The sequence below is a fragment of the Lepidochelys kempii genome, chromosome 12, assembly GCF_965140285.1.
Source record: "Lepidochelys kempii isolate rLepKem1 chromosome 12, rLepKem1.hap1, whole genome shotgun sequence".
Classification (NCBI taxonomy): Eukaryota; Metazoa; Chordata; order Testudines; family Cheloniidae; genus Lepidochelys; species Lepidochelys kempii.
Window position 1 is genome coordinate 41,770,823 of NC_136391.1, and position 22,444 is coordinate 41,793,266.

General features: G+C 58.1%; 1 protein-coding gene across 3 annotated transcripts in view; it reads left to right on the top strand.

Annotated features, from left to right (window-relative positions):
- Window positions 1-18,026, top strand: part of WWP2 (WW domain containing E3 ubiquitin protein ligase 2) — a 93,635-nt gene extending 75,609 nt beyond the window's left edge. For all 3 annotated transcript variants that reach the window (XM_073308344.2, XM_073308346.2, XM_073308347.2), the window contains 13 exons: window positions 3,869-3,950; window positions 4,716-4,844; window positions 5,326-5,404; window positions 5,570-5,641; window positions 5,806-5,894; window positions 8,810-8,969; window positions 10,919-11,052; window positions 11,412-11,552; window positions 12,270-12,390; window positions 12,875-12,979; window positions 13,641-13,737; window positions 15,723-15,795; window positions 16,065-18,026. In XM_073308344.2, coding sequence (XP_073164445.1) covers window positions 3,869-3,950; window positions 4,716-4,844; window positions 5,326-5,404; window positions 5,570-5,641; window positions 5,806-5,894; window positions 8,810-8,969; window positions 10,919-11,052; window positions 11,412-11,552; window positions 12,270-12,390; window positions 12,875-12,979; window positions 13,641-13,737; window positions 15,723-15,795; window positions 16,065-16,164 — 1,382 coding nt within the window. In that variant the 3' untranslated portion in view covers window positions 16,165-18,026. The remainder of the gene's footprint in view (window positions 1-3,868; window positions 3,951-4,715; window positions 4,845-5,325; window positions 5,405-5,569; window positions 5,642-5,805; window positions 5,895-8,809; window positions 8,970-10,918; window positions 11,053-11,411; window positions 11,553-12,269; window positions 12,391-12,874; window positions 12,980-13,640; window positions 13,738-15,722; window positions 15,796-16,064) is intronic.
- Window positions 18,027-22,444: the final 4,418 nt, after the last annotated feature.

Here is a 22,444-nt window from a genome sequence, read left to right on the forward strand (position 1 = left end):
GTATTAATGGCATGTGATGCTAAACTGGAGAGCGATGCAAACCTCACTGAGGACGGAGACACAATACAAAGGTGCCTCGAGAGACTAGAGACGTGGGCAAAGGCCATGTGCTCTGATAACCCACCCTGCAGGAGCGCGGCCCCCAGGGAGCGACATGGAGACCTGGGGCTGGACATGCAGATGTGGCTGGGGAGCGCTTGGGTCCGAGGGCCTCAGCAGCTGAGACCCGTGAGTGTCGAAGGGAGATGGGAGCAGGGCTGCAGGGGCTGGAGGGGAGATTAACGGCCTGCTGAAGGGACTTCTGGTGGCAGCAGCTGTTTTCCTATCTTGACACCAGGGAACCTGTCAACAGCTGCTTGGGGTGTGAGCCCTGCCGGGGGGGGCCCTACAGTGTGCGCCAAGGAGAGTGAGGAGCGGCAACAGGGTGAAACGGAGAGAAGTAAAATGCAGGGTGGCTGTCTGGGACCAGCATTCTGGCAGCCAGATGCACCCAGGCTGTCAAGGGGACAGGGTGGAAACCCAGCTGCTTGAGTCATTTAATACTGTCCTGGGCAAGACACCTGTCGAGAGCCGGGCCCTGAACCGAGTGGGTGCGATGGAGTTAACAGAGTTTCCCATCCCTGACATCTGAAATCCTCACCCTGCTGGCTCACGTCTTTTCTGAGGGAGTCCCCTTTAATTCCATGCGTAGGACAAGAGGGCAGGGGAAGTGGGCTGTGGGCTGGATGACGCCAGGCCCCGGGGACAGGGCCCAGCTGGGCTGTGGGCTGGGTGATGTGGGGGGGGGGGCCCGGCTGGGCCATGGGCTGGGGGGTGGCCCCAGGGCCCCGGGGTGGTGGCTCGGCTCAGGTGTAGGCTGGGCCACGCAGGGCTATGGAGGAGCGGACAGTCCACGGGAGAGCCCATCAAGCGCTGCTGCATGCAGGCGGCTCAGGGCAGCCCCAGCTCTGTCAGGTGTCTGGGTGCTGCTCCCTGCGGCCGCTGTGGTTCTTGGGCCCTGTGCAGGAGGGGCACTGGCCTGGGTCACCCGAGGGGTTCCAGCTACTCTCAGCTTGTAGCTTGAGCCCGAAGTAAGGCCCCGTGAGTGGAGCAGGGGCTGCGGGCAGGAGCTGGCTCTCAGGTGCTCTGAACCTCTAGCCCCGGCCTAACTTGCTCCTTGCCCCCGGCTTCTGGCCCTGATTTATTCCCAATAACCTTGTGGTCTCAGTGAGGAGAATCTGGCATGTCTGGGCTGCTCTGTGCATCCGGCTGAGAGCGCAGTCCAGCCAAAGCCTGCAGCGTGGGAGCGAACACGAGCTGTCTTAGCATCCTGATGGGGAGGGGGAAGGGAGCCTGCTTCCAATTAGCGCTATGCTGGAGCCACCCTCCGGGAGGTGCCTGGGACCCCCGGGAGTGTCCTGCTTCCCCAGCTCAGCCTCTGGTGCAGCGAAGGGCAGTGGGAGGGTGAGGAGCTCCCAGGAGCTGGAGGTGCTGACTGAGTGGGAGGTGAGCAGGGCCACACGCTCAGCGTGCTTTGCCGCTCCAGGAGCTGGGCCTCTCCAGTGAAGCAGCAGGGCAAATGCCGTGACTGGGGAAACGCAGCTCCTCCCTGTAGTCTGGGCAGGAGCAGGCTGGGGCTGGCGGCCCAGAATGCACAGACAGAGCAAGTGGGAGGGCCAGAGGCCAGTGCCTTGGGGAGTGCCCGCGTGCAGGGCCTCCGTGCAGCACGGCTAGGGTCAGTTGTGTGGGGTGTGCGTGTCTGTGTGTTTCGGGACCAGTGTGCAAGGCATGACAGTGCGCTGCAGACGGGCAGTGAGTGTGTCTGGGTACAGGGGAGAGACAAAGTGATTACAGGGGGGAGTGAAGTATACTGGGAGCACATACATATAGAGTGTACGGAGGGCTCAGGAGAGCAGTACATGGAGAGCGCTCTCTGTTTGCTGGTGTGTGTGTGTACACGGACAGGCTGTTGGTTTGTGAACTCTGGGGGCGGGTCTGTGTGTTAGGTAGTAGGTGGGGGGTGAAGTGGGTGTGGGGGAGGCGTATGTGGTGGGTGTGGATGGGGGAGGTCTGTGCACACCTGGGAGTTTAAGGGGCGGGTGTATTTTATGTACAAAGTGGATGTTTCTGAGGGAGGTGTGTGTTTGTATGAGGGGGTTGTGCACGCAGTGGAGGGGTATGCATGTACGCGCTGGGGAGAAGCATGTGGGTGGGCAGTGTATGCAGTGGGGGAGGGCTGTAGCTGTGGGTGCATGTGATGGGCGGAAGGGGCAGGTATGCGGTGCAAGCAGCCGGGGAGTGGATGGGGGAGGCATGGGAGTGGGTGGAGAAGAGGGGTGCATAGGTGGCGCATGCAGTGGGGGGGAACGTGTGTGTGGGGTGCATGCGGCCGGGGGGAGAGATGCAAGTGGGGGGGCATGGGTGTGTACGCGGTGCATGTGTCGGGAGGGGAAGGGATGTGGGGTGAGGGGTGCATGTGGCCGGGGGAGGGATGTAGGTGGGGAGGAGGGGAACGTATGTGGCGCGTACAGCGGGGGTGGGACAGACGTGTGGGGGGGTGCGTGCGGCCAGGGGGAGGGATGTAGGTGGGGAGGAGGGGAACGTATGTGGCGCGTACAGCGGGGGTGGGACAGACATGTGGGGGGGGTGCGTGCGGCCAGGGGGAGGGATGTAGGTGGGGAGGAGGGGAACGTATGTGGCGCGTACAGCGGGGGTGGGACAGACGTGTGGGGGGGTGCGTGCGGCCAGGGGGAGGGATGTAGGTGGGGAGGAGGGGAACGTATGTGGCGCGTACAGCGGGGGTGGGACAGACGTGTGGGGGGGGTGCGTGCGGCCAGGGGGAGGGATGTAGGTGGGGAGGAGGGGAACGTATGTGGCGCGTACAGCGGGGGTGGGACAGACGTGTGGGGGGGGTGCGTGCGGCCAGGGGGAGGGATGTAGGTGGGGAGGAGGGGAACGTATGTGGCGCGTACAGCGGGGGTGGGACAGACGTGTGGGGGGGTGCGTGCGGCCAGGGGGAGGGATGTAGGTGGGGAGGAGGGGAACGTATGTGGCGCGTACAGCGGGGGTGGGACAGATGTGGGGGGGGTGCGTGCGGCTGGGGGGAAGGGATATAGGTGAGGGGAGGGGATGTATGTGGCGCATACAGCACGGGGGTCGGAGGTGTGTGGACACCCCTGGGGCAGGACAAGGCGAGTTGTAGCACTCTTCCCAGAAGCCGGCCATCCTGTATCTCTGCTTCTCTGTGCCCTGGCCCAGCCCAGCCCAGCCCGGCCCAGCTCTGAATGCTCAGGGCGTTGAGCTTTGTGTCAAGCCCCAGAGCCCGCGGAGTGTGGGGGGACTCTGCTTTGCGGGGTGTTGTGATTAATTGCTGCTGTTCCTTCTCATGCTCCTTTTATCCCAGCTTTAGACCGATGACTTTCCCTAGAGCCGGGCTGCGGGGGCAGGGGATGGCATCCCTTCGCAAGGAGCGGGGGGCCCCAGAAGCACTGGCCCGAGCGATCCCAGGGAGCTGAGAGTTACAAAAGGCCCCTTTCAGCTTCCAGCCTATATTGTGTGCGGTGGGCCCCGGGTGCGCTTGCAGCGCAGGGAGATGCCCCCCCGCGAGCTCGGGTACCAGTGCCGGCACTGCGGCAGCCTGTGCTTCAGCGGGGCGGCACCAGCCCACCCGCACCCTGGTCATCTCGGGCCTGGCTCGCCCACGCTGCAGCCACGTCGCTGCATCCCCTGGCAGGGATCAGGCCTGTCGACGCCCGGGACTCCAGCTTCACCATTCCCTGAGAGTTTTGAGGCCGGCTCTGTGCTCCCCCTGGGTTAGTGCAGAGCCACGCGAGTGGCGTGAATGGGCCAGAGAGGGCAGGTTAACTCTCTCTCTCTCTCTCCCTCTTAGAAAAGAGGCAGGACAACGGGCGAGTGTATTACGTGAACCACAACACACGGACCACCCAGTGGGAGGATCCTCGCACACAGGGGTAGGGAGCCACCTTTGCTTGGCTAGGTCACGCTCTGACGCGCGGGCCCCAAACCACAGCAGAGCTTTGTGCTAGTGACTCCGGCGACTGAGAGCTCAGGACGTGGCCCCGGAGCAGTCCTGCAGACAGACGCCTGCCGGCAGGGGGCAAAAGCATCAAGCAGGGGGAGGGGGCATGCTGGTTTTTCCTGGGAATCTCGTCTGCGACCATCTTCCAGGCCCCAGACTAGGAGGCAGCCATGGCCCAGGCCCCCACGCCAGGGGAACACTCAGGGCTGGTTTGGGCAAGAGGAGGCACTTCCCGTGTAGGCCCTCCGAGGTCCGTGCCCCCTCCTACTGCGTGGCTCTGTGCTTGAGTTCCCGCCCCACGCTGGGCCAGTGCAGCCAGAGAGTGGGTCCTGGGGGTGCGGTGCCGTGCTGCGCTCCCCACTGGGCCCTTCTCCTGGGAGACGCTGAGCGCAGTGTTAGCTGGAGTCCATCTCCTGGGCTGAGATCACACTGTGCAGGGCTCCTGGCCCAGGGCTGATCCAGGTGCCTCCCAGGCCCCTGCCAGTCCTGCAGCATGGAAGGGATTCCTGGGAGCCGGGACAGAGCTGCAGCTACAAGGAGACGCCTGGGGCTTAGGGGAGCAGTGAGGGGCTGGGGGCCAGGAGCTGCACTTGTTCCCAGACTAGGGGTGTGTGTAGGAGCAGGCCATGCAGGGGGAACCGGACTCTCTTGCCCCCAGTGTGCCTGTGTCCAGTAATCTTTTCCTCGTGCTGGGCAGGATGATCCAGGAGCCGGCCCTGCCGCCTGGCTGGGAGATGAAATACACCAGCGAGGGGGTGCGCTATTTTGTGGATCACAACACTCGCACCACCACCTTCAAAGACCCACGCCCCGGCTTTGAGTCTGGGTAAGATGTTCCGTGCCAGGGCCCTTCCTCCATTCGCTGCCGCGTGCTGCCTGGTGGCTCACACACAGGCTGGGAGCTGGGACCTGGCACTTCTGTCCTCTGCTCTGCAGCCTTGGGCCACTCACACGTACCCCCGTCAGGAGGGGTGAGGCTCTCCCGAGGTGCTGGGAAGATGCCAAGTGCTGCTGTTTGTGCAGGACTCTGAATCGTGGCCTGTGCACCTTCAGGGTGGCCTGGGGCCGAGTAACCGATGGCTGGTGGTTGTGCCTCCCCACCACCCGATGCCCTCGGGCGGCTGGGCCTGCTCACACCGGGCTTCTGGTCCCCTAGTGCCCGGCTGTTCAAGGCTGGCCAGTCCCCAGCCACGGAGCAGGTGGGGGCTGCTGTATTGTGAGGGAGCTCTCCTGGCTGGAGCTGGTGGCTCTGCCAGTGCGCAGGGTGGGAGGGTTCTCATCCACGGCCCATGTGTTTGCTCCTGTAGGAATAAGCAGGGGGGTTCCCCTGGGGCTTACGACCGAAGCTTTCGCTGGAAATATCACCAGTTCCGCTTCCTGTGTCATGTGAGTACGGGGGAGTGGGGCACGGAGGCTAGGGGAGGGGGAGTCGGGAGGATCAGGACAGCCTCTCGCTCAGCCAGGCTGGGGGCGGCTGGAAGGGGTGCGGGAGGCTCAGTGGGAGGGCAGAGCTGTGCTGACTCTGAGCCCAGTGCCTGTGTTTGATTCCAGTCGAACGCGCTGCCCAGCCACGTGAAGATCAGCGTTTCCCGGCAGACGCTCTTTGAGGACTCCTTCCAGCAGGTGAGTCCCTGCGCAGGGGAGGGCCGCATGCAGAGCTCGGGCCTGTGAAAGGGGACTTGTAGTAGGGTCCAGGGATTCAGGAGCCTGGCTGCCCCTGGATATCGGGGCAGTCCCTATGCGATGGGCCTCTGTGGGTGACGAGTCCCATCTCTTACCCCTCGTAGATTATGAACATGAAGCCCTATGACCTGCGGCGCCGGCTGTACATCATCATGCGCGGCGAGGAGGGGCTGGACTACGGTGGCATCGCCAGGTGAGTCCTGCTGAGCAGAGAGTCCATCGGCAGGGCACCAGGGGCGGCTCGGGGCTGTCACAGGGCTGAGCTCGGGCTCGTGTTCCTCTCCCAGGGCCCTGCTCAGAGAAGCCTGGGGCACATCCCCTGCTGGGTCCTAACGAGAAATGGCCTGTACCTTGTGTGCACCGCAGTAACAAAACAGAGCCAGAGGGCCCGACGCCGGGCTCTGCCTGCGCCCCCGGGGCTGGGGAACGGGTGGGGGGCTCTGCCTGCGCCCCCGGGGCTGGGGAACGGGTGGGGGGCTCTGCCTGCGCCCCCAGGGCTGGGAAACGGGTGGGGGGCTCTGCCTGCGCCCCCGGGGCTGGGAAACGGGTGGGGGGCTCTGCCTGCGCCCCCAGGGCTGGGGAACGGGTGGGGGGCTCTGCCTGCGCCCCCGGGGCTGGGGAACGGGGGGGGGCTCTGCCTGAGCCCCCGGGGCTGGGGAACGGGGGGGGGGGAGAGGGCTCTGCCTGCGCCCCCGGGGCTGGGGAACGGGGGGGGGGAGGGGCTCTGCCTGCGCCCCCGGGGCTGGGGAACGGGGGGGGGAGAGGGCTCTGGCTGGGGAACGGGGGTGGGGGGCTCTGCCTGTGCCCCGGGGCCGGGGGCTCTGAGGAAAGCCTCGTGGTGCGGCGTTCGGCCAGAGGAGGTGCTTGTGACACTGCTGGCTCCAGCCTGCCTCTGCCTGGGTGGCTGGCTTGGTGCTATAACTCTTCTTCCTCCCTCCCTGCCTCCTCCCTCCCTCCCCCCTGGCTCCCTGGTGTCCTTGTGTCTGTCACGCCCCAACTCCTCCTTCTCCACGGTGACCCTGCTCCCATCCCTGGGCCGTGGGCTCCTGCTCTCTGTGTCTCTCTCTGTGTCCTGCCAGTGGTTTTACCCTATGGTAGGTTACGTCATGCTGTTCTACCACAGGGTAGAACCACGGACAGGATACCGGGCGCTCTCTGCGTTGGAGGACGACTCGTCTCCCTGAGCTGCTAGGGAGGACCAAGGCAAGGACCATGCGCCTCTCCTGTGCTTCTCCAGGGAGCTAGCGAGCCAGGAAGGGGCAGTGTGCCCTGCACGGAGCCATGGGAGACGAGGCTCATGAGGGGAGAGGGGGCAGAGACAGTCAGATCCATTTCAGGAAGGGCGCGTGCGTGTGCTCTGGGGGCAGGCAGGGGTATGTGGGTTTGCGCGTGTGTGTGCTCTGGGCTGGGGGGTGTGTGCAGGCATGTGAGGGGGGTGAGCAGGCATGCGTATGTGGGTGTGTGTCCCTGCTGTGGGCGCGGGCAGGCCTGGGGGCGCGGGCGTCCCTGCTGTGGGCGCGGGCAGGCCTGGGGGGCGTGGGCGTCCCTGCTCTGGGTGCGGGCAGGCCTGGGGGGTGTGGGCGTCCCTGTTCTGGGCACGGGCAGGCCTGGGGGCGCGGGCGTCCCTGCTGTGGGCGCGGGCAGGCCTGGGGGGCGCGGGCATCCCTGCTCTGGGCGCGGGCAGGCCTGGGGGGCGCGAGCGTCCCTGCTGTGGGCGCGGGCAGGCCTGGGGGGCGCGGGCGTCCCTGCTGTGGGCGCGGGCAGGCCTGGGGGGCGCGGGCGTCCCTGCTGTGGGCGCGGGCAGGCCTGGGGGGCGCGGGCGTCCCTGCTGTGGGCGCGGGCAGGCCTGGGGGGCGCGGGCGTCCCTGCTGTGGGCGCGGGCAGGCCTGGGGGCCGCGGGCGTCCCTGCTGTGGGCGCGGGCAGGCCTGGGGGGCGCGGGCGTCCCTGCTCTGGGCGCGGGCAGGCCTGGGGGGCGCGGGCGTCCCTGCTCTGGGCGCGGGCAGGCCTGGGGGGCGCGGGCGTCCCTGCTCTGGGCGCGGGCAGGCCTGGGGGGCGCGGGCAGGCCTGGGGGGCGCGGGCGTCCCTGCTGTGGGCGCGGGCAGGCCTGGGGGGCACGGGCGTCCCTGCTGTGGGCGCGGGCAGGCCTGGGGGGGCGCGGGCGTCCCTGCTGTGGGCGCGGGCAGGCCTGGGGGGCGCGGGCGTCCCTGCTGTGGGCGCGGGCAGGCCTGGGGGGCGCGGGCGTCCCTGCTGTGGGCGCGGGCAGGCCTGGGGGCGCGGGCGTCCCTGCTGTGGGCGCGGGCAGGCCTGGGGGGCGCGGGCGTCCCTGCTCTGGGCGCGGGCAGGCCTGGGGGCGCGGGCGTCCCTGCTCTGGGCGCGGGCAGGCCTGGGGGCGGGCAGGCCTGGGGGCGCGGGCAGGCCTGGGGGCGCGGGTGTCCCTGCTCTGGGCGCGGGCAGGCCTGGGGGCGCGGGTGTCCCTGCTCTGGGCGTGGGTATGGGTGCACTGGGGGTGGGCAGGTGTGTGGGCGGGTGTGAGTGAGTGTGGTGGGGACAGGCAAGCAGGCAGGTGTGTGTGGCTGGTGGGAGTGTGCAGACCTGGGCAGGGAGACGTGTGTGTGTGTATAGTACAGGGATACTTTGGGGCCCCTGGCATCTCTGCCAGGCCAAGGGCCGATGCCAGTGAGTGCTGGGTGCACCAGGGTCACTGGGGTGTTTTCCAAGACTTTGTCATGCTGCTCTCTCCTAAAATGCTTCCCAGGCTACATGTAGCAGTGCTGAAATGCAGCTGCCTTTGGGGGGAGGCTGACATGGGCTAGTGAGGCCCCCCGTCTCCCCCAGGCCTGTTCAGTCTGCACCCAGCGGAGACGGGCTGGTGGGCTGGGGGTGTGCTGCAGCAGACGGCATGCGCAGGCCGAGTGAAGGTGTCTGGGCTGCTCCCTTTCCCCAGGTGAAGCTCTTGTATGCAGGGGCTAGTAGGCCCAGACCCGCCTGCTCGCTGCCCCCCGGAGCCCTGGTCCTGCTGCCTGGAGAGCAGGAGTGGAGCAGCTGCAACTCTGCCCTCCTGGGGGTGCCGAGCACCCGTCACTGCGCTCTGTTCTCTCCTTCCCCAGGGAATGGTTCTTCCTCCTGTCCCACGAGGTGCTCAACCCCATGTACTGCCTGTTCGAATACGCCGGGAAGAACAACTACTGCCTGCAGATCAACCCCGCGTCCTCCATCAACCCCGACCACCTCACCTACTTCCGCTTCATCGGCCGCTTCATCGCTATGGTGAGCGCCCCGGGGCGCTGGCAGGGCTGGGGGGAGAAAGGAGCCAGTTGGTCAGGAGGGGAGGCGGGGCCGGGGGTGCTGCAGAGTGGGGACGAGGGGCAGGGATTGGACGGGGCTCAGCCACTTAAACCCGAAAATGTTCCCAGCCTTGGCCCCGGAGGGGGAACTGCCCGCCCAGCTCCCCAGCTCCTTGGAGGGCCAGCAGCTCCCCACTGGTCGCTGGCAGGGTCGGGCCCCGCAGGGCAGGCTGGCCCGGGCGAGATGTACAGGAACAGCCGGTCTCTGTGCTGGGGGAGCAGCTGGTCGCTTGCGGGGCCCAGCCTCGACTTGGGGGCGAAGGGCAAAGATGGCACCAAAGGTGGCTCCATCCCAGAGGCCAGGACTTGTTGGGGGAGCCGTGTGCTTGGTTGGACTGTGGGCTCCACCAGATCTGCAGCCTCAGGAACAGCTTGGGGGTCAGGGTGCACTGTGAGTGGGGTAGGGGCGCAGGGCTCTGGGGTCTGCATCTGTGGGGGTGGTGAGAAGGGTTTCTCTGTGGGGCGTGTATTGTGGGGCCGCAGTAGGGCCTATGCATCAGAGGAGGCACAGAGGGTGGCTGGAGGGGGCGGTCTGTGTATCGGAGGGGGTTCGGGGGATGTTCAGAGGGGGGGGTGTCTGTGTATCGGAGGAGGTTCGGGGAAGAGGGTGGCTGGAGGGGGAGGGTCTGTGTATTGGAGGAGGTTCGGGGGGATGTTCGGGGGCGGGGTCTGTGTATCAGAGGAGGTTCAGGGGGTGTTCGGGGGGGGTCTGTGTATCGGAGGGGGTTCGGGGGGTGTTCAGAGGGGGGTCTGTGTATCAGAGGGGGTTCGGGGGGGTGTTCAGAGGGGGGGGGTCTGTGTATCGGAGGGGGTTCGGGGAAGAGGGTGGCCGGAGAGGGAGGGTCTGTGTATTGTAGGAGGTTCAGGGGGATGTTCGGGGGCGGGGTCTGTGTATCGGGGGGGAGTTGTCCGGGGGGGGTCTGTGTATCGGAGGAGGTTTGGGGGGGTGTTCGGGGGGGGTGTCTGTGTATCAGAGGAGGTTCAGGGGGTGTTCAGGGGGGTCTGTGTATCGGAGAGGGTTCGGGGGGTGTTCAGAGGGGGGGTCTGTGTATCGGAGGAGGTTTGGGGGGGATGTTCAGAGAGGGGGTCTGTGTATCGGAGGAGGTTCGGGGGGATGTTCGGGGTAGGGTCTGTGTGTCAGAGGAGGTTCCCGGGGCCTCGCCCAGCTGTACTGTGGGGATGTGCCCAGCTCCTTGGCTGCCACCTCAGCGTTCCAGTTGATCTGCAGCTTTGGGGACTATTTTTAGCCCCAACAATGTGAGATTTTCCAGCTGCTCAAACCCCAGCGTGACTCCCCCTGTCTCTGGTGGCCTGAGCCCAGCCTCATCTCTCCATGGCCTGGGGCTCAGAGTATCCCTGCTCTGGGATCGGCCCTCCATGGTGCCATGCTCAGAAAATGGATACGTTCTTCCCAGGTCTCCCCCAGCCGCCCGGCTCTGCTTGGAGCAGAGCCGGATCCCCATAAACCCCCCAACTATTAATCACTGCTGGGCTGCTCCAGACAAGTGTCTGCATTGTTTTTGGCTGCCTTTGCCTTGAGGCTCCTGGAAGCCAGGATCCAGGGCGGCCACAGCAGGGCTGTTTAAACAAGTGCTCTTAATAGAGCTGTGAAGGGAGAGGGAGACGCCATGGAATTGGGGGGTGGGAGGGAAGTTGGGTGCTCTGCACGCCCAGCGCTGCAGGCAGGACTCCTGTGCTCCCGAGAGAGCTGCCCCCCTTGGGATTCAGGGCTGGGCTGTGTCATCATGAGGGGCCACGTTCTCCACCCCGTTACCTAGTCGCCAGCCTCTGGGACCTGTCCCCCTTGCCAGCTGTGCTCCATGGCCATGCTGGGACCCAGAGCCTGTGACCGGGGTGTTCTCTCCCACACAGGCGCTGTATCATGGAAAATTCATTGACACTGGCTTCACGCTCCCCTTCTACAAACGCATGCTTAACAAGAGACCCACGCTGAAGGACCTGGAATCCATCGACCCTGAGTTCTACAACTCTATCGTCTGGATCAAGTCAGTGCCTCTCCCCTGCCAGCCCCAGCCTTGACCCAGAGGCCCTGCTTCTCTAGGGGTGATGGGGCAAAGTCCCCATACAAGGTAGTCTCTGCCCACGCTGGCCACACTCCAGGGCTTGATCTGCTGAGGATCCTGCCTCGGGCCTGGTGTATCAGACCCACCAACGCCTGCACATGAGCCGGTGAAATGTCCAAGCAGCTGCGGAAAAGCCAGCCATGTCAAGGCATGCAGCTTGGTCACAGTGACCCCAGGGGCCCCGTGGGGAGTGCTGCGGCCCCCATCCTGCCAGATCTCGCCGTGCCCAGGCCTTGCTGGGTGCAGCCAGGCTAATGTTCCTTGTGTCGCTGCTCCCCTAGGGAGAACAGCCTGGAGGAGTGTGGCCTGGAGCTGTACTTCATCCAGGACATGGAGATTCTGGGCAAGGTGACAACACACGAGCTGAAGGAAGGAGGGGAGAGTATCCGGGTGACGGAGGAGAATAAGGAAGAGTATATCATGTAAGTACTAGTGCCTGGGCTCTAGATGGTCTGCTGCTCCCCCAACCTTGGCATGGAGTGTGGGGTTTGGGGGCATGGCACGGCTCCTGGGGCTTTTTGGCTTTGACATGGGCAGCAGGCATGAGGAGATGGGCTGGGTGGGCACTCAGTCTGGGGTCTGGCTCTGGTGATCGGGGCTGTGTTGCCAGCACTTCAAGAGAGGGGAGGTAGGGCATTGGGAGAGGTTCTTATTTCCCTCTGCCCCAGGCCCTGCGGCTGCAGCTGCTCGGCTGCCTGCCCACCGCAGCTCTGGGTGCTGCTGGTTCAGTGCTGAGTCGGGCCCAGGCAGCAGAAGAATCCCCCAAACCCGGTTCGAGTTGGTGCATCCCTGCTGCCAGGCCAGGCCAGGTTTCTGGAGAGGCTTTGCCAGCGCGCCCACGACAGCAGGTCTCTGTTCCCAAAGTGCCCTCTGCCGGCAGGCCCTTGGAAAGCCACCGCTCTGGGCTTTGGAGGGAAGGAGCACAACACAAGAAAGGATCGGGAGGAACCTTGAGAATTTGCCAGGCTCCTCTCCCCTGCACTTGCCCTGCTGCTGGCCAGGAACGTCTGCTCCACTCCTGGCCCCAGAGGTTCAGAAGGCAGGGCCAGCAGGATCCTGCAGGGCTCTGGGTATTGGTTGCAGGTACCATGTCTGAGGGCTTGGCCGGGGTGCGTGACGTGTGGTGTCTGCCCTCGCAGGCTGCTGACAGACTGGAGATTCACGCGGGGCGTGGAGGAGCAGACCAAGGCCTTCCTGGATGGCTTCAATGAGGTGGCGCCGCTGGAGTGGCTGCGGTACTTTGATGAGAAGGAGCTCGAGGTGAGTCAGCGGAGTGCTGGGTCTCAGCACGCTGGCTGGGCGAGTCTCGAGCATTGGTGCTCGCTGTCCCACAGCAGAGAGGTCCTAGCCTCAGCTGGGGCAGGAGGGGCTGCCAGCTAATAGCCAAGAACCCCTCAATCTGGCTCAGGGCCCAGTAAAAATACAGTTTGTATTTAACTTTGCTCCTGAAATGCTGCACTGGCTGGGGGACATTATCTGGGCACAAGCTCTCATGCCATCTGCTGGAAGTTGTCGGGCCTGTAGAGCAAGTGACCTACTGCCGGGCTGGCCTCTATCGAGCTGGAGACTTCCTGCCATGCCCCTGACTTCTCCAGTGCCCGGGGCATGGGCGGAACTGGAACCCTGCTGCCTAGTCTGACCCTGGAGAAATTGGTGCATGTGCCCCTCCAGCCGTTCTCCCGCTTAGAGTGCGGGTGGGGGAGAGTCTGTGGCTCGGTTGTTGACTTGTCCCCTGGTTCCCTAGCTGATGCTCTGCGGCATGCAGGAGATGGACATGAGTGACTGGCAGAAAAACACCATCTACCGGCACTACACCAAGAACAGCAAGCAGATCCAGTGGTTCTGGCAGGTGAGCCTGAATGGCACCTGGGCCCTGGTCAGCGAGTGGGAGTGCGGTTGGGAGGCAGGATCAGCCACGCCTCGCCAGCCTCCAGCAGAGTGAGATGAAACCGAGCACGTCTCCAGCACGAGGGCTCTGGTCCTGGCTGGCAGCGGCTCCGGAGCTGCCCAGGGCGGCAGGCAGCACTTAGTGGTCAGCCTGTTTCCAGCAATAGCTGCTGCTCTGGGGGAGGCAGGATGAGAGAGGGTGGCAAAAGAGGCTGGAAATAAAGCAGCCCCAGTTCAGGTGCCTCTTCTCTTTAGTAAGCGGTCAGAACGGAACGGGAGCAAACTAGCCCTCAGCCGGGGCAGTGTGGGGTAAAGCCCGTGTCCAGGAGGGACAGCAGGAGAAGCGGCTCCTGTTGCGTTCTCAGGGCCGGGGTCATCTCTCCTGAGGATTCTCAGGCTGGGCACTACTCCCATCCCGCACCCCTGTGGATTGTAGATTAGATCCTGCAGCCTCAGCGTCTGGGGGACACTCTGTGTTTTGCAGTTTGGTTTCCTGTTGGAGCTGGACAGGTGCCACAAAGGCAGGAGGAAGAGATGCTGCCCCCAAACCCCATTGCTGAAGCCAGGAGCACACGGGTGATGGCAGAATCCTGGTCTCATTGCATCTACTCTGTTGGTTTCAGGTGATTAAGGAGATGGACAATGAGAAGAGAATCCGGCTTTTACAGTTCGTTACAGGGACCTGCCGTCTACCAGTTGGAGGATTCGCAGAGCTCATTGGTATTTATCCCCAGCTGCCCCAGGGGGAATAAAGGAGAGAGACTCGTGATAGTCCAGTGGTGTGGAAGGACCGGGAGTAGAGGGGGGCAGTGTTGTGACTGTTATACTCGCCTTTCCACTGTACATCTCAGAGCATTTTACAAAGGCAGGGAAGTAAGCCAAGGCCCATAGAAGGGACAGAATTCCCCCCAGCTCTCACATTTTTAACCAAATGTTGTACAGTACTAAGCCAAATGCCTTACAGCAGGCGAAGGATGTCTGTCAACACAGTTACCTTTGTCAACCAAACCTGTAATCTCATCGAACAGTGGGATCAGTATTGTTTGACAAAACTTAATTTCCATAAAACCAGGCTGTTTGGCATTTAATTCTTTACTGATTGCATCTCGTATCAGCCTTTCCATTATTTTCATGGAATTGATGTAAAGCTAGTCAGCATATAGTTACTCAGGTTATCCTGTTTTCCCTTATTGAATACTGTCCTATTAGCATTTTTCCCAGTCCCCTGGAATTTCCCCAGTGTTACAAAATTTGTTAAATATCAACATCAGTGGCTCAGAGAGTTCCTCAGCCAATTGTTTTAAAACTCTTGAATTAAAGTTATCTGATCCTGCATGTTTAAAAATGTTTAACTTAGCAGTTGCTATTTAACATCCTCCCTTGTTACTGTTGGAATAGAAAGTATTCCATTATTACTATAAGCTGTGACTATTCCATGGAGCTTTTTTCCAAATACAGAAAAGAAATAATTATTGAATACTTCTGCCTCATCTGTATCAATGATAATTTTACCATCCCTGTCTGTTAACTGACGTATACCATTGCTAGGATTTCTTCTGTTCCTAGTGTATTTTTTAAAATTCCTTTTCATTGTCCTTAAACCTACTGGGCATAGATTTTTTCACTGATACCTGTAGCCTCCCTTATCAATAGTCTGCATTTCATCACTGCTAATTTATAGTCAATGCTATCAACTTCCTTCTTTTTCCATTTGTTATATATTATTTTTAGTTCTGTTTTTACTTTTCTTATTAATCAGGATATTTTTTAATTGAAGAAGCATTCCTTTGTAATTGTGAAATTGTGTTTTGTTGGGTATTTAGTTAAGTTTTCGTAGACAACTCCCAATTACCTTTCATGTTTGGTTTAAATTGTTTAAATTTTTCTTCCTAATCATTTTTACTCATAATGATTTTCAACTTTTAGCCCAAAGTATATATGTATTACTGATCAGGACTGTTTGCTCGTAACAAACGTAATCCATCATGATCATTTTCACCTAGGCAACCACTCATTTTCATTCAGTGATCAGTTCATCTTCAGATATCAAAATGAGGTCTAACTTGGAATTACCCTGAGCTGTTTGCAATATTTGTTGAGTTAGAAAATTGTCTATAATTTTTAGAAACTCCAGGGACATTTCCACCCTGACAGCAGGAGACCTCCAGCATGTGTCCCTCAGACTGAAATCCCACAGGATAAGTTTTTCTTCCTGCACATTATATGGAGCTGTTGAAAGAGCTGTTAGTCCCGCTCTCTAGTCGGGTTTGGTGATCTCTAAGGGATTGCCACCAGTAGCCCATCTTTGCCATAGCATGCCAGATGAATGGTCTGTCCAGTCCAGCATCCTGTCGCTGACAGTGGCCAGTACCAGCTGCTTCAGAGGAAGGTAGAAGAAACCCCTTAGTGGCCATTTATGCACTAACATACCTATCAGGAAAATTTCTTCCTGATCCCAGGCAGGTAATGTTGGCTTAAGCCCTGGAGCAAAAGAGCTGTAATACTTGATAAGGGAAATGTTTATCCGAGTTAGTGTTACTGTGGGTAATCTTATTACCCATATAAATCCCTATTGAGCTCTTTGCCTCAATGAGATCTTGTGGCGGTGAATTCCACAGGTTAGCTATATGTTGCATGAAGTGTCCTTTCCAGCTTTGTGTTTCCTTTCCTGTAACGTAATAAGTTGTTCTGTTTGTGACTGACAGGCAGTAATGGGCCGCAGAAGTTCTGTATTGATAAAGTTGGCAAAGAGACGTGGCTGCCCCGGAGTCACACCTGGTGAGTCTCACTCCTCTTGGAGCAGGTGGGGGTGAATCCAAGCAGTCTGTGTGGGGCTGCCCCTTGCTTCCTCTCAAACCAGCTCCACCATGGGCTTTGCAGGGGATGTGGCCACAACTTCCGTGTGCTGGGACCAGCTTATGCATCTCCAAATGCAGCCCCGGAGCATGGCTGAGAAAGCAGAGAGATGCCCCTGCCTCAGGAGAGCATGGAGTGGGGGAGGGAGGCGGGAATTGCCACTACATTGACAGTCTTTGTTTTCTCGCCAGCTTTAATCGCCTGGATCTTCCTCCCTACAAGAGCTATGAACAGCTGAAGGAGAAGCTGCTGTATGCCATTGAGGAGACAGAAGGCTTTGGCCAGGAGTAATGGAGCTTGCTCCTTCCCCAGCATCCCCCGGACGGCCCAGGGCAGAGCAGCATCTGGAGCAGGCTGCAAGCTGGGTGCTCTCGCTCTCATGGCGGGCAGAGAGCGCCTGTCACTGAGCAGTTTGTCTCCCTCCCTCCCTGGGAGTTTGTCTGTCACTCTTGTTCCTGTGTTAGGCTTGTGCCAATGCAGCCCAATGGCAGACGAGCTGCCCCCCCACCTCCAAAGCGAGCCCAAGGTGTAAGGGGGGAGATGGACCCAAGAGCCCGCCCATATGCTGCTACTGAGGGGGAATGAAGCAGATGGCTGGGAGGGGACTGGATCGCTGGCCCCTTGCCACGTGGTGTCCTCCCAGGGGGCGGACTCTGTACAAGTTCCAGTCGCTGTCCAACTGCAGCCCAGTGTCTGAGCTCCAGACCTTGGGGTCTTTGGGCCTGCAGCAGGGACCCCCTGAGAGACGGCGGTGTCCCCACAAGGCTGGGCAGTAGTGAAGACACCTTCCCCCTCCCCGAGCCACCTTGCACCAAAGAAGTGTGTGCAAGTGTTACCTCTGCCACCTGGAAAACGGGCATTGAACGTGCTCGAATGAATGAATGAAAAGCAGAGAATTCGGAACAAACCCAGTGATTTCCTGCGGTGTGTCTTTCCTTTGTTAGTGCCACAGAGCCGTTTAGCTGTGGCCCTGCGTCCCTTTGGATTGAGGCTGCTCGCTGCAACCACAAGAGGCCAGAGCTCGGAACGGCCTGAGACGCAGGGCTGGGTGGGCACTTCTGTCTGGGGAGCTCCTGCCAGGGCCTAGCGCTGGACAGAGCTTTTTAGAATTAGCTGCAGTCAAATGAACAGAGAACTGCTTTTTAAGTGTCATTTTTCACTTCTGTTTTTCCTGGTGTATCGATAAAGTAGCTTAAACTCCTACTCAGGTGGTCCAGGGTAGTGACATCCATGGGCCCAATCCTGCCCCCACAGAGGCAATGGCAAAACTCCCATTGACTTCCCACCCAATGACCATGGGGTGCCCTTTTCCTTTCCATTGTGCAGCAACTCATGGGACCCTTTGTCTCTGTACAGGTTGGGAACTCTGCCCCGAAGGAGTGACCAGTGGGGAGGGCCGCTGTGAGGCAGGGCAGGCTGGGCATAGGCCTGTGCTTTGTGTTGCGTGCTTTGGTTTGCGAATGCCTGTGGCCCCCCGGGCTCGTTATTTAACTATTTAAATGGAATGTCTTGCTAGGTGGTGGTGATGCTCTTCAGTAGGATCCTAGAGGCTCGCTAATGTTTCGTACCGACAATGCGCCGTTCTCTCTCGCTCTGGTTCGGCAGCGACTGCAGCTGAGTGCTGTGAAATGGGCTCTTTCGCTGCTGAAACGAGCAGGTAGCTTTTTTAAGCAGTGACCCCTCCAGACTTGCCCTGAGGGCGGCAGCTGAGTGCCCACATGTGAAGAGCTCATGTGGCCTTCGCTCGGTCTGTGGGTTCAAGTGGGAACTCTTGGCCTGATTCTTCTGTCACAGACTGTGGTGGAGATCAGAAGCCCGTGGAGTTACGCTGATGAAAGTGAGGGCAGAATCCAGCTCTCTGCCATTTGCCTTGATGCTGTTTCCTTATTCTACAACCTCTGCTGACCTAGGCTGCTGCCACAGGGAGTTCACCCTTCCAAGGCTTGAGAACAGCAATGGCCCAGGTGTTGGTGTGTGCGTGGGGGGCGGGCCCCTGCGTGCATGTGAGAGCATCTATGTACATAGCTGTATATAACAAAGTCTATGGATACAACAAATTGCAATAGCTTTTGAGCAGTAACCTCGATAGTTTTGTACTGCACCATCCTGCCTCAGTGATGCCAATTTCTTGTGCAATAAACGATCAGCAGCTGCTTGGGGGTTTGCTTGTGACTCTGTGAAGGTGGCAGATCACTACAGTCCTGTGAAGAGAGAGGTTCTGTCCAGGGCTTAAATTCTTACAGAGTATTTCCCAGAGCACCCCCCATCCCCAAGATGCTATAAAAACTCCCGGGGGGTTGAAAATATTTACTGGACCTCTGCTCTGCCTTCTCCTGCTGAATTTAACCCTGGTTCTGTCCCCGTCTCTCTGGGCAGCTGGGGCCCGGGGGGGATGCTCCCAAGGAGCAGAGCACAGCCCCCTCGGGCACGCAGAATGCACTGTAAAGTCATGGAAGTAGGAAGGAAACGTCTAAAAACTGCAGCACGTGTTTATGGCCCCAGCATGGGGAATTCAGGCACCAGCAGCAGCTTCTGCCCTCATCACTGTAGGACCTGAGTGCCTTCAGGGACAGCTGGACTCTTCCGGTGCCATTCTGCGTGTGGGACATGAGATGGAGGGTAGAGCCTGCATTGCACCCTCCCCTCCCCTGACTGGTGCTGGGCAGGGGCTTTGTAGAGAAGGTGGGGGGCTGCTCTGTCGCACTGGACGGAGCAGCCTGGAATGTTACTAACTCCTGTCTGTAGAGCACCTAGTACTATGGGACCTCTGGGTGCTGCTATAAATCCTCCACCCCCTGATCCTCGGCTGTCCATTGCTCCACTGTACCGTCCTGGCCTGGAGCCAGCAGGGGCTAACCTGCAAAGGGAGGCTTTGGGAGCTGAACTGCTAGGGTGGAACAGAACTTGGAGCTGGCCTTGCATGTGCATTTGCTCGTTGCTGTTCTGGAGGGGCTTGGTGAAGGGCAGAGGGAGGCTGTGTGGAATGAAGTGAGCATCCCCTGAAGGGCATCCCATGAACCCCATCCCCTGAAGGGCAGGTTATGGAGGCTGGTCGGCTAGGCTTGCTCGGAGAGGAGAGATGGTTCTGGCATCACCTATATGTCGGGGTGAGGAGGCTCCCATCCCCATCTCCAGGAGCTAGGATAGTTAGACCCCTACACACTGCAGCAGCCTCAGGCTGACAGTGCCCCGTTGTGAAAGCCTGGGTCATCTGGACCACTGCAGTGGAAGGGGAGAGTTAGAGCTGCCCCTCAAATGACTAGGGGCAGTTTTCTTGATGCTGCCTAAGCCCATAGCATTGGGCAAATGAACAGATCATCTGTTGGCCCATAGGAGAGTGTCATCCACCTGAGGTCCTGCAGAGACGCGGGCCCTGGACCCCACAGCAAAGGTAGTATCTGAGGCACATTAGACTGCAGGCCTTCAATGTCTCCCCACCCCGAGTCCACTAGCTCCTGCTGCTCCCTGGGAACAAGGGCCGGCACTGATGGGCTGTGTAGTGGAGGAGTTAGGTCTAGCTTCTGGGACAGCAGGAGTTGGGACACTTGATGGAGTCCAAGAATGGTTGGCAGTTCTGAGCTAGTATTTGGATGGTGGTTGCAGCAGGGTTGGGTGGCTTGTTTGGGGGAGGATTTTGCAGCTAAGGGAAGGGTGGGAGCATTGGGGCAATTTCCCTGCTGAAGATCCTTGTCCTCAGCGCCTTGAGGGCCAGGCCCTTTCTGGGGCTAAAGGGCAGTGTGGTAAATGGACGGAATGGAGAGGAGGGGCCAGCGGCTTTGACAGTTAAACACGTTCAGCCTGGAATACAGCCAAGAGCCAAGTTTGCTTAAGGACACGGAGCTGCAGTGTTCATGGGAGAGAAAAGCTTTCAGGTGCCCCAGCAGCAACCAGTTCAATGTCAGCCACAGAGACCCCCCACCCCACCTGCTTTCCTTGGTCCATCCTGGAATGTGCCCAGAGGGCTTGGAGTGGGACCTAGATTTTAGTTGCTACCCACATGCCCATTTTTGGGGAGTAAGTGTCTGTATGGGCCATGTATGCAGTGAATGAGCCTGCACTCCACCACCAGCAAGCAGTGGAGCCCTCCTCCCCGCTGCCCTGCCGGAGGTGAGGCTGATGGTTCCTGAAAGGCTGTAATTGATGGGAAGGTGGTACACTGGCTTTTTTATATTCCAGAGCGATAAGCTGGGTTGTTTGCAACTCTACCGTTCACAGACCTGCGGCACAGCCACCAAATGCCCACCCAGTGACTGCGTTCTGGGGCAGGAGACTCCCAAGACAGCTGGAAAAATCCAGACAGTATAACACAGCCGGACCTTTGCAGAGCACGAACAGTGACAAGTTCCCATTTCAGACATTCATAGAGTCCAAGGCCAGACTGACCTTCTGTATCAACAAGCCAGAGACCTGCCCCAAAATAACACGTAGCACAAAGCGTTTAGAAAAATAGCCCACCTTGACTTAAAAATTGCCAGGGATGGAGCATCCACCATGATCCTTGGTAAATTGTGCCAATGGATAATTACTCTCCTAGTTAAAAATTTACACCTTATTTCTAGTCTAGCTTAAATTACAGCCATTGGATCGTGCTATACCTTGTGTCGCTAGATTGAAGAGCCCATTATTAAATATTTGTTCCCTGTGTAGTTACTTGTGGACTGTAATCAAATCACCCCTTAAGCTTCTCTTTGTTAAGCTAAATAGACTGAGGTCTTTGAGTCTGTCACTACAAGGCATATGTTCTCATCCTTTAATCATTCTTGTGGATCTTCTCTGAACCCTCTCCAATTTATCAACATCCTTCTTGAATTGTGGGCACCAGCACTGGATACAGGATTCCAGCAGTGGTTACACCAGTGCCAAATACAGATGTAAAATAACCTCTCTACTTCTCCTTGAGATTCCTGTTTATGCATCCCAGGATTGCATTAGCCCTTTTGGCCACACTGGCAGCTCACGTTCAGTTAATTATCCACCACAACTCCCAAATCTTTTTCAGAGTCACTACTACCCAGGGTAAGTGTGGCCTGCATTCTTTGTTCCCAGGTGTTTACATTTAGCCATATTAAAACACATATTGTTTGCTTGCACCCAGTTTACCAAGCGATCCAGATTGCGCTGACTCAGTGACTGGCCTCCTCATCATTTACTGTGACCCCAGTTTTTGTGTTATCTGCAGTGATGATTTTCTGTTCTCTTTCAGGTCATTGTTAAGAGTGTTAAATAACGCAGGGCCAAGAACCAATCCCTCCAGCACCCCACTGGAAACACCCACTCAATGACAATTCCGTTTGCAGTTACATTTTGAGACCTATCAGTTAGCCAGTTTTTATGCCATTTAATGTGTGCCATGGTCATTTTATATTGTTCTAGTTTTTTAATCAAAATGTTTTGTGGTCAAACACCTTGGCTTAAGTCTAAGTCTATTATGTCCATATTAGTAGCTTTAGCAATCGAATTTGTAATCTCATCAAAAAAAGCTATCAAGTTAGTTTGACAGGGTCCATTTTCCATAAAGCCATGGCTTTGCATTAATGACATTACCCTTCTTTACTTCTTTATTAATTGAGTCCTGGATCAGCTGCTCCATTATTTTGCCTGGGATCGATGTCAGGCGAACGGGCTTGTAATTACCTAAGTCACCCTGATTACCCTTTTTAAAAACTGGTACAACAGCAGTTTTCTTCCAGTCTTCTGGAACCTCTGTAGTGTCCAAGACTTACTGAAAACCAACATTAACAGTCTAGTGATCTCATTGGCCAGCTCTTCTAAAACTCTTGGATGCAAGTTATCTGGACTGGCTGATTTTAAAATGTCTGACTTTAGTAGCTTTTTTAACATCTGCCAGAGAGACTAGTGGAATGGAACGAATGTTATCACCATATGATGAGACCAAATCATCTGTTTCCCCCCCAAATACAGCAGAGAACTCCTTTATCTTTACTGCATTATTATTGATGATGCAATCATTTCCATCTAGTAATGGACCAATGCCATTATCTGGATTCTTTTTGTTCCTAACGTATTTCAAAAACTTCTCGTCCTTAACTCTGCTGGCCGCTGATTTCGCCTTGTGTCCCTTGGCTTCCCTTATTAATTTTCTACAGTTCCCTACTTCTGATTTATATTCATTACTATCAACTTCTCCTTTCTTCCATCTTGTAGATATTTTTAATTTTTTTTTACTGCAGGCTTCACTTCCCCTCTAAACCAGGTCCATTTTTTAACCAGCATGGCCTTCTTCCTCAATTGTGGCTTTTTGGGGCATCTAGTAAGGTGTGTTCTTAAATGATTCCCAATTATCATTACATTTTTCTGATTAAATTCTTCTTTCCAACTGATTGGGCTCTTAATTGTTTTCAACTTTGTGAAATTGGCCCTATTAAAGCACCAACTATATATATTACTGATCTAGACTTTATTCTGCTTGCACATTATAATGCGACCAAGTCATAATCACTTGTACCTAAGCTACCATTAACTTTTAGTTCCGTGATCAGTTCCTCTTTATCTGTTAGTACAAGTTTAATAAAAAGTTCCCCTGTGTTGGCTGAAACTCTTTGAGTTTGGA